The 11064-nt window shown below is 41.0% G+C and overlaps 1 protein-coding gene across 2 annotated transcripts; it reads right to left on the reverse strand.

Moving 5' to 3' along the window:
* Positions 1–67: 67 nt before the first annotated feature.
* On the reverse strand, positions 68–7309 carry LOC108918201 (OTU domain-containing protein 5-A-like). Of its 2 annotated transcripts, none has more exons than XM_029247635.1 (9): positions 6689–7240; positions 4798–4891; positions 4350–4414; positions 4090–4246; positions 3769–3917; positions 3129–3314; positions 2406–2613; positions 2091–2207; positions 68–862 (listed from the first exon to the last, which is right to left on the reverse strand). In XM_029247635.1, exons 1-9 carry the CDS (start codon positions 7238–7240, stop codon positions 741–743), a joined length of 1650 nt encoding a protein of 549 aa, XP_029103468.1. In that variant the 3' UTR covers positions 68–740. The 2 variants fall into 2 exon arrangements, with proteins under 2 accessions (XP_029103468.1, XP_029103469.1); XM_029247636.1 differs by having other exon boundaries at positions 741–862; positions 4798–4888; positions 6689–7309.
* Positions 7310–11064: the final 3755 nt, after the last annotated feature.

Consider the following 11064-nt stretch of genomic DNA (forward strand, 5'->3'; position numbering starts at 1 on the left):
ATATTTTTAATATGATAATTAGGTATGTAGTATGCAATAATGATCAAGAGAATAAAAAATGCAGCTGCTCACATTTTCGTTCATTTTATTGGTTTCTGCATAAACTTAAACTTGCTGGTTTCCATTAACTTGATTAAGTTGAAAAACCACCAAAAATGCTTTCCCAAAATCTTATAAAATTGTTGCACAAACTATGTATATTACCTTAACATGTTTTTCCCTGGAATTTTTCTCAATGCTTTAAAGAAATTGGAAAAAAATGCTAACAATTATGCCAACATATACATCACCTCATTTTAATGAAAACATGCAAAGAATGTGCTGTTAGAATGTGGTAAAATAAATACCAATATATGTATTTGCCTTCCTGTAAACTTATGTTTATGATTATACATTGTTCAACGGGGGAAAAAAAAGGACGTGCTTCATCTTAAATTTAAATCTAAAAAAAGTGAGGAAACAAATTTAGCACTTATTCAATTTTTCCTGAAAAAGGAAATTAAACATATTAAACAAATTGTTCCTTAATAATGAATAGTATGTATGTGGACATTTCTTCTATGATGCTGTTGATTTTATTTAAACATGCATCTAAATAAGTCTGCTACTATAATTTGTATTATAAAGGTATAAGCATGGTTATAGTGGTACAATACAGGTTGGGTTATAAGAGGCAGAGGAGAGAATAGAGGTCAACACCAAAAAATGCTGAGATGACTTAGGGGAAGAAATCCATCATATCAACTGCTGTCTGGAGAAGGCTCTCTGTGTGCTGTGTTCTTCTTCATGCTATCGAGGTACTCTTGTTGTGAAACGGCCAACACAGAGGCCAAAATTTCATCATCTTCCCAGTCTGTTAGACCTAAAGAGACAAATGACGAGACATGATGATGGCGAGTGACTTTGTTCTGGTCCCTGTTCTTATCCCTGCGTTCTTGTCACTTCCCTGACAAAACTGATCATGTATAAAACAATTTTCCCTCTTCCTTGTTTTCAGGTTTATTGGAAATATTAAAGCTTCAGAAATATCATACCCTCAAATCATACAGAATATAAAAATTGTGTTAAACTGAGTTAGGAACTTCTCTGTCTTAACATGCTTTTTGTTTTGTTCTTAATGTGGACTGGGACAAAGTAGTATAGTGTTTAGAGCTGCCACATTGAACTTAAAGAACCCTGATTCAAATCTCACCTCCTGCTCCACTAAATACCTTCACATTATAAGTCAGAGAAAAGGTTAAATAAGCAAATGTGAATGGTCTATGACTCACAACTGTAAAAATTAAAGTACAGGTAGTTGTCCACTTAGGACATGTGACTTATGACGACTCATCCTTACAATGTCAATGCCATCAATCTTATTAGATCTGACGATGACTGCTACATCGGGTCTATGATGACACTGGTTGTAGCTGCAGCCGCAAAGCACCCATATTTCTTATTGCTCAGTAAGTACATCTACCACTGATCGCATTTTATTTACAAAACCTTTTTAGATTTTGTTTGTGATTCCATTCAAGTTACCTTTTTAAAAAAAGAAAAAAAAAAAAAAAAACAATGGCTAGCTAGCAGAAACAAATATTCTGGTGGTGTAGAAAGGGGAAAAAGTTAATTTACACATGAAAGTGTAAATAAGTGAACCATGAAAATTACTGTATTTATATTATATATGAGTACTATTTTAACACAACATGAAGTCAGTGCAAAATATAACAGTGATATTATACAACTAAGCCTTCATGCATATTAATTATTTATTTATATGTTCTCAGGGTTTAGATATATCATTTATACAAACCAGACCGACGAATTTACGACTTATGATGAATTCAACTTCTGACAAAGTTGTAGGAAAAGAACCTCGTCATAAATTGAGAACCACCTGTACAGTCCAAGGAACATGACTTTCTAATTTGAAAACTATTCTTTCAGCAATGACCTGAGTTAGTCGTTAATTAGTAGTCAATTAAATGAAATGATGAAAGTTTTCAGTAGGCTCCTAACAAAGACCCAACTAAAATATATAAACAAACACATTATCACACCCATATTGTATGACGCTTGGGACCTTGGAGACTGGTTTATCTTACCAAAGGCAGTCGGTGACATTTCCTGCATGATCGCACGGTACCCGAGAGTAGGGTACAGTGACACCAGAGGGGAGGATGTAGTTCTGTCCTGACCCACCGAGAACTGGCTACTAGGACCTGAGGAAGACGACATAAGCACCAGAAACATATGCGGTCTCAGGACACAGGGTCTCTTAAATTTCACTCTGATCCCCCATCACTGAATTTTAGCAATTCTGTGACATATACTACAACATGAATACAGTATTTTTATGGAAAGTGTAATATGCATCCATCTGCTTTGGCAAATGGTGACCCTCGTTTCCAGTGACTGACCTGGAGCACAGGGTGAAGGGGGCTTGGGTATGACCAAGGCTGCTCCAGCAGTGGAGGGAGACTTTGCAGGCATTTCAGAATGGGAGGAACCCAAATGCTCAGGAGACGCATCTGAGCCACGCTGCCGGGGTGAGCGGCTGCTCCAGTCCTCAGGAACACTAGATTCTGCTGCTGTGGCTGAGCTGCATGCTGCACTGGCCTTGCGTGGCTGTGGAAGACAGAGAGATGAGGTCACTGAAAAAGTAGTTTAAAATGAATCCCTGCAAGGATTTCACAGTAACAGACCCACTGCATGTTTTATAGTTTTATGATCTAGTCTGTAGAAGTTAGAATCCAGCATTTCCTGGTTCTCTCATAAACAGTCGTCCTTTCCACAACTTTCATCTAAAATTATTTTCTAACAAAATAAAATTTTTGTAAATGGATTGTAAAAAGTACTACAATTTCTTCCAAATATATAATGTATTGAATAAATATGTAATGAATAAATTTACACCAAGTAAGTAATAAATTTTAAGTGAACATTAATTATGGCTCTTAAAAATAGAGCCATTTCTGTACTCCAACATTGGAGGGCCAACAATAATCACTTTTATATACGTATTCCACTGTTGCCTTGAACGAAACTGACACAAGGGGGTGGTCTTCAACATGACTGAGGAACACTAGCTACAGAGCAAAAAAAAAAGAAAGAAAAATGCTGAACCCCTCTCTGGTACTCACCTGTCTCGCCCGTTTCTCCTGGTCCCGCAGCCACTGCAGGTAGGATTCCCGTGCCACCTGTTCCTCAATGGCCTCGTTGGTCGCCTCCCAGTCTGTAGCTCTCTTCTTGTCCTCCAGCATTTGCTGCTCGATCCAGGACTCCTCCGAGGTCTTGATGGCATTCTTCATTAGCGACTGGTCTGCATACTGCTTGGAAGGGGGGGGGGGTTTGGTGGGTTGTCAGATGTAGCATCAGGAATTCCCAAATAATTTCCAATCTCTCACAAACATCTACAATACACAAAAATCTAATACTTCTACCTGCCTTACACCAAATCAACAAAAGGCTAGCAAGCATTGATAAATTTGTCAGTTTTTCATATTAGTTGTACAGAAATGTAACTGAAGTTATTAATAATATTCACTTATATGACACTTTTTTCCAAAATAGTTGCAAGCAGCTTAAAAATTATTTATCAATTTATACAGCAGATTGATTTAAACTTGAGCAATTGACAATCAGTTTCTTGCTTAAGTGCACTGCATTAGGAGCAGGGATTTGATCCCTGGTCCTTTGGCTGAAAGGCAACAGCTCTAATAACCTACTGTGTCCATGTTGTGTTTAACAAGTTCCAAATATGAAAGTTTTAGCCTTACTCACCCCAGGCTTAAAGGCAGGCAGCCCAAGCCCTACTCCAATAGTGGCTTTGCTAGGGTTGACAAGAGAGTTGTAGTGAATATTACGATGGTAGCTAACTCTGATTGGTTCATCATTGTTTTGATAGATGCCATGGAATGTGTTGATTGGCTCTGGAATTACAAAGTGGGGGGAAAAGATAAAGATTAAAAAAAAAAAAAGTTCAGGTTTTTTTATTATTCTTTATGACATCCAACTGTACATATAATACTGATATGAACAGCATTAGTTTAGATATTATATTTCTTAAAAAACATTACAAAATTATAAATTCTTTCAACAAACCTGTGCTATACTGGTAAACCTCCACTGGACGATTATACATCTCAGCCATTGCCTGCATCTCAATGTGGTTGCCATGACAGTTGTTTTTCCTCTTCCGATTGATATATGTAGTGAAGTCTTCAGTGACATAATTTGAGAAATAATCTGCATTTTTCATCTGTAATTGAAAAGCATGTATTATGTCCACTGCAAATGAGTAAAATGTGGATCAATTTTTCAAGTGAAACATTCCACTGAATTTGTTTCCTGTAACATCTCACCAGATAATCCATACAGTGTTTTCTGACCAAATCATGCATATCTTGGTCCCCATAAACTTGATCAGCTGAGAAAAAAAAAAAAAAATGCATTTATTTAATTAACCTTGTAAAAATAACTCTTCCACCTTGGACAGATTTATTTTTTCTATCTCTGAGCATTTAAGTTGACAAAAGTCTCAATATTAAACATAGATTAAAGTCTTGTGCTGTATAAAAGTACCAGGAAAAACCACAGCAATTACATTAAGAATGGTATAATCAGTAATATTTGCAGATATGACCAAATCCAACATCAATTTCAACTTAGAACATTAATGCACCACTCAAAAAGGGCATTTTCAGTTCTGATTAGTACTGAAGTTATTACCTGTGTTCATTTTTAAAACCAAGTAATCATTTTTTGTTCAAAGAAAAAAACAGTGGACATTAAGATCTTGATTCCACCTACCAACAGCTCTGAAAAGACACGCTCCATCCTCCTTCATCTTCTTGATGACAAACCCTTTCTTTTCTCGCAAGGCTTTCTCAAACCACTCCTCCTGCTACGAAACAGAGGACAGCACTCTAGAAAACCGATATACTCCGCAATAATGTTAGGTTTAATTTTAAGTGTTGTGTTACTGTTAGAAATCAAAAATGTTAGTCTGTTTTATAAAAGAAAGCACCATGAACCTATGTTTATTTTAATCTGAGAAAGATTTCTATTACAAAAAATTAACCTTAAAACCTGTGTGGATCATAGGGTACTCCCAGTTACCTAAGCAGATAATTTAAAAAATAAAAAAAATGACAACTATTACCAAACAAATCAAATGTCTCAGTTGTATAAAGCAGATTTTGATTATTTGAGTTACAAGAGTTAAATGTTATGGCTATTTAATTACTTAATGGACATTCAGTTTTACTGATTTACAGAGTTGAATATTTCACTGGACAAAATAAAATTAACTTCCAACACTTAAATTACAATTGCTGGAGCCAAACTATCTTCAGGTTACAAGACTATGCCTTTATCCACAGCATTATATAGACTTAGTAGTTTCTTATGACTAAATAGGAGTTAATAAAAATAAATAAAAAAAAAAAAACATTACTTCCAGAAACAAACTATTGCAATGTACATTAAAATCGATTAACTGCACATACAATATGGAAACTATTACAATGGTGTAACTGATAATCCAGAAGATCACCAGTTGTGATGGCAACAGCTGTCAAAAGCGTGGAACTTCCGGACCATGAAAAAGTCCAGCAAACACATAAGGAACAAAGGAGAACCATATAATGGAAACACTTTCCATACCGCTGCTGTCTTTCCATGCAACACTGGAACTGTAGGCCACACAAAAGCCACAAACCTGTGGCGACAACAAACGTCACCGGGACGCACAGATGACACTTGAGTAAAGCAGATAGAAAGAGTTGCTGAAGTGTCATCTTACAGGAGCTCGGCAATGATCTATATTACCGGAAAAAAACACTGCATATCTTACAGGGATTCAAGCAATGCATTTTGGTAGCAGTCAAAGCTGCTGTTTTTTGGACCCAAACGTGGCAAGTTTGAATCCCACCTCCAGCTGTAGTACCCTTGAGCAAGGTACTTACCCTAAATTACTCCAGTACAATGACCCAGTTGAATAAATGGTTAAAAGACTGCAAGTTGCTTTGGAGAAAAGTGTCAGCTAAATGAATACATGTAAATGTGAATAAACATTTGACTAAGGTGGATTTTCACATGCAGCACATGTGATGCGCAGTAGACAGAGGTGCATCAGCACATCCTGTGCCCTGACAGCTGGAAGGTTCCCGATTCAAACCACAATCCACCCTTCGATCAAGGTCCTTACCCCACGCTGGTACATACATTTACTTATTTAGTAGCTCCAAAGTGACTTCCCATGAACTCTATGTAGTGTTATCAACCCACACACCAAGGTGACTTACACTGCTAGATACACTACTTACACTGGGTCGCTCATACCTACATCAGTGGAACACACTCTCTCTGACAATCACACACTATGGGGGAACCTGAACAGCATGTCTTTGGACTGTGTGTGGGAGGAAACCAGAGCACCCGGAAGAAACCCACGCAGACACGGGGAGAACATGCAGACTCCACACAGACTGAGCGGGGATCGAACCATGTCCTCTTGGCGCACCACCAGGCGCTGTGCCACCTAAGAATACCTGGGTAAAATGAACTTGTCACCTAACAGCTAATAGTAATAATGGTACAATAACATGATGATGAGGCCATAACGAATAATAATAAAGTAAGCTAACTTAGTGTGTACGTGTGAGTGTGAGCGCGCGCGCTGCAGACGTGTCCGCCGCACCTGCTCGGCTGTCGTCGGATCGATGGCCTGCAGTCTGGCCGCGTTCTCGTACTCGTCCTCGCTGTTGTTTCCGGCTCCTTCCTCCGGCTCGGGGCAGCTGGGGGTACCTCCACCAGCCGCGCTGCCCCCGACTACGACGCCGGACACTCCCCCGGTACACACCGTCTGTCGCCGCCTCTTGCTCAGCCCAGGCCCGGAGCAGCAGCTGCCGACCCCGGCGCTGCTCGAGAGCTCCCCGCGAACGCCCACCACACACGACACACCCGTGCCGCCGCTCCCGTCGCCCGGTCTGGAAGGCGACGCCGGTCCCACGGGCTGAGGAGAGGCCTGCTGAGACCGCGGGTTAGCCTCGCTTCGCCTATCCTCCCTGGAGGACGGAGGGGCGGCTTGGTAGGACCAGGGTGGCGGAGAGGCTCTGGGCCTCACTCCTACTCGCGCTCCATGCTGGTGAGGGAGGGAATGGGAGTCCGAACAGGTCCGGCGGTCCGCCTCGTCGGGGTGATCCGATACTCCGACCGTCGAGCTCGGCTTCTTCTTCGGTAGAATCGTCATACTTGTCTAGTTAGCTAGACACCGCGAGTAGTCTATGGCAGGCGGCGAACGAGTCCTCGTTTAAAACAGACGACGCCGACGGGCTGTGTGAAGAATGGAACCCTAATGCGCATCCTTCGCCAGAACACAGATTTCACATAATCTGTGACTCCTACTGCCTCTGTTTCATGGCATCCGCGGCTCAGGCAACAGAAATAAACCAGGCAGCTCCTTCCAAAACATCAACACACAATTTACGAGAATGTATGACGTGACTTCCCGTTGCGACCCCACGCTGTCAGGAAAGGTCGTGTTCGCCACCTCAGGCGCCGCTCACATGCTGCGCCGATCGCGTTCCAGATCCTTCGAATATGTCGCTCTGCGTGAGCAGCCGCGCAGTTACGCTCGGTCGTCGACTCACTGCCTGTCATCAGTCAAAGAGATCCTTTGAGAAAGAGAGGTGTCAACGATGGCCCAGGTGCATCGCGACGTGACGTACTGACCCCCAGTTTGGCTGTTTGAAAATCCACCTGTAATACAAACAGATACCAAAATATAATGTTAAAAATAGTGCATCTGAAGCTTGCAACTTTAATGTATAAATGCAATGAAAAATGTCTAAATACCAGAATATTATTTAACCATTTATGAGGGAGTCACAGTGTCTTTATGAAAAAATTCCACATAAGTGTTATTTTGAGAAAAACGGTCAATAAGACTTGTTATTAACAGTTGAGACCATTTCGACAACGGTTTTTAACGTTTTTAATGGTATGTAGCGTCCGCTATTCAGCTGCGCCCTTAGAGGTAGGATTGGGGTACTGAACCGTAAATAGTTGCGTAATTGGCATGTTGGACAGGCGTTGGGGAGACTGAGATGAGCCCCGTTTCTGAACTCTGTAGTGGCGTCACTAAGGTTGGTGTCATCCAGTGCGGTAAATCATGGTGTCACCCCCCCCGGACCTCCTGTACGAAACCTGAATCCTTAGTAATGTTTTTTTTGTACTAATCATGTTACTCGTAAATCGTAATTCCAGTATATCACTGAATATGGCAATAGTACTGTCATAAACAACTAGCAAAATTAAAATTACACCTTTAAATTACAATATCATACGTACAGCCTAAATGTATTTACATTTACATAGTTTCACGTGACTAAAGTGAAAATTCGGTAAGAAAACAGTAGAATTCGAAGTAAAAACGTTTAGGAATTACATCAAAATTGTTTATTTTAACGTTATTGATATAGGTTCACAAATACTAATTACTACAATACTGTAGCTAAAAGACGAGAAAATTTGACGAAATCAGCGGCTATAAAAACACTTGCAGCAACGAAAACAAGAGCGCGTGCTCGTAGCGCGTGCAGAGGAAACCACGTGATTCGAAGCGTCATTGTAATTGGGTAATAATGAGCAGGTTCAAAAAGTAAATAAGCATGGAGTTTTAACCTTATAGCTATATTGATACATGTTAGATGGGCTTACGAAAAATATTTTTGTTGTTAGAAGTAACTACAGGGATATTTTTGTAAAAAATAATACATTTCTACAGAAACACTGCAGGGGGCACGGTGGTGCAGCGGGTTTGGCCTGTGCCTGCTCTCTAGTGGGTCTGGGGTTTGAGTCCTGCTTGGGGTGCCTTGTGACAGACTGGCATCCTGTCCTGGGTGTGTCCTCTCCCCCAGCCTTGCACCCTGTGTTATCGGGTTAGGCTCTGGTTCACCACAACCCCGTTTGGGACAAGTAGTTTCAGTGAATGTGTATGTGTGAAACACTGCACAAAAATTTTATAGACAGCCATTTCGGTGTCACCCCCTAGTAATGCCACTGGGTCTGTAGGACTGGTTTGGGTTATTAGCTCTGCTGGGCGATTGTGGTCCTTCTGGCTGAGAGGGCTGTATTTCTGTTTGCCTTTATCTTGCTTATGTGTCATATTGATCTATGGTATAGGTGGGTGAATTGTTCTCAGGAGTTAATTTAGTGTAGGCCTATCCAGCAGTTACCTTGGATAAAGGTATCACCTTCAATCCACAGTGAGGCAACAATGTGAGGATCAGGTTCTTCAAATTCTCCAGTGCATTCATCATTATACAGCCTCGACTGTTGGGAGAGAAGGTTTGATGGATGCAGGTGGACACATCTATTGTGCCCTGTGTTCTGGACTATCTGACTAGGAGACCATAGTTCATCAGGCTGTGTTTGTCAGGCATGGTAGCTTGCTGCATTGGGGCTCCTCAAGGGACAGTGCTTACACCTTAACCCTATTCACCACATACAACTCTGCCTTTAAGTAAAACACAATGAGTCATGTCATCTGCTGAAGTTCTCAGATGACACGGCAATTGCTGGGTGTATGTAGATAGGCAAGACAACATGCACAGGAACCCGGTGAAGGACTTTGTTGAGTGGTGCAATAAAGCAGCTGCAGCTCAGCATTGGAGAGACCAAAGAAATTTTAGTGGACTCCAGGAGGAGCAAGGGTTCAGGGGGGCCACCCAAGTACTGACTTTTCTATGTATTTGCAATATATTGTTAGCTGATAGGTAAGAAGGGGGTGCAGTGGCGCGGTGGGTTGGACCACGGTCCTGCTTTCCGGTGGGTCTGGGGTTCGAGTCCTGCTTGGGGTGCCTTGCGATGGACTGGCGTCCCGTCCTGGGTGTGTCCCCTCCCCCTCCGACCTTACGCCCTGTGTTACCGGGTAGGCTCCGGTTCCCCACGACCCCGTATGGGACAAGTGGTTCTGAAAATGTGTGTGTGTGTTAGCTGATAGGTGGTACAGCCTTGGAACTGTGAGGGTTGATTTGATGGACCACAACCTTCTATTTGCCCCTGCCTTGCCTCATGGACTTAATGAGGACCAGCTGAGAGAAAATCAGGTGGGACATTAAAGCAACTGGTCTGAGGACTTTGTACAAGACTAATAAAGAATTGCATTTACTTATTTAGCAGATGCTTTTCTCCAAAGCAACTTCCATGAACTCTATATAGTGTTACTATCAGCCCACACACCTTATTCACCGTGGTGACTTACACTGCTAGATACACTACTTACACTGGGTCACTCATCCATACATCAGTGGAACACACACACTCTCTCTGCCACTCACACACCACGAGTGAACCTGAACAGCATGTTTTTGGACTGTGGGAGGAAACCAGAGCACCCAGACGAAACTCACACACACACACAGGGAGAACATGCAAACTCCGCACAGACTGAGCTGGATCGAACCCACATCCTCTCGCACCCCCCAGGTGCTGTGAGACAGCAGTACTACTCACTGTGCTGCCATTAATAGCGAATTAATAGCGTTTCCTTCCTTTGTTCATTAATTCAAGTACTACATAATAGTCATTGTATGTTGCTTTGGAGAAAAGCACCTGCTAAATGAGTAAAATTTCGACTTCTTTAAATTTTATAGCTGTTAAAATTATCTGTATATTTTATATAATAACCGCAATGAGAAATAATTTTAATTTACTAATGAACTAAAATGTAGTTAAACATGTGGTCGGTAATTTTTCTTATGGACGACTATTACTAAGTGCTTATGTTTCCTGATCCAGTAAAAGTGATTTAGATTCAAAGCACTCTGTAACTAAACTGGAGTGGAAAACGAATTATATTGTTTTTACTTCAGGCTTTTTTTGCCTGTGGTCAGTGTGGACATAAATCGTTTACCTAATTTGGAAATAACATCATGTAAGGTCAGATTTTCGTGATCAACTACTTATTTACTACTGCTGCCAAATCTGCAGCTGTTTGTTGTGTAACAAAAATAAAATAATACGACTTAAATATGGAAAAACACTATATGTAGACATATAAAGTGAATAAAA

Source organism: Scleropages formosus, chromosome 22, assembly GCF_900964775.1.
Source record: "Scleropages formosus chromosome 22, fSclFor1.1, whole genome shotgun sequence".
NCBI classification, from domain to species: Eukaryota; Metazoa; Chordata; class Actinopteri; order Osteoglossiformes; family Osteoglossidae; genus Scleropages; species Scleropages formosus.

What these genes read in the sequence shown, in the direction of transcription:
- LOC108918201 (XM_029247635.1), bottom strand. Translation starts at nt 7,240, where the DNA reads ATGACGATTCTACCGAAGAAGAAGCCGAGCTCGACGGTCGGAGTATCG. An exon ending in ATCCGACGACAGCCGAGCAG is followed by an intron (nt 4,892 to 6,688) that starts GTGCGGCGGACA and finishes TCTGTTTCGTAG; the next exon opens with CAGGAGGAGTGGTTTGAGAA. An exon ending in AATGTCACCGACTGCCTTTG is followed by an intron (nt 863 to 2,090) that starts GTAAGATAAACC and finishes TTGTCTCTTTAG; the next exon opens with GTCTAACAGACTGGGAAGAT.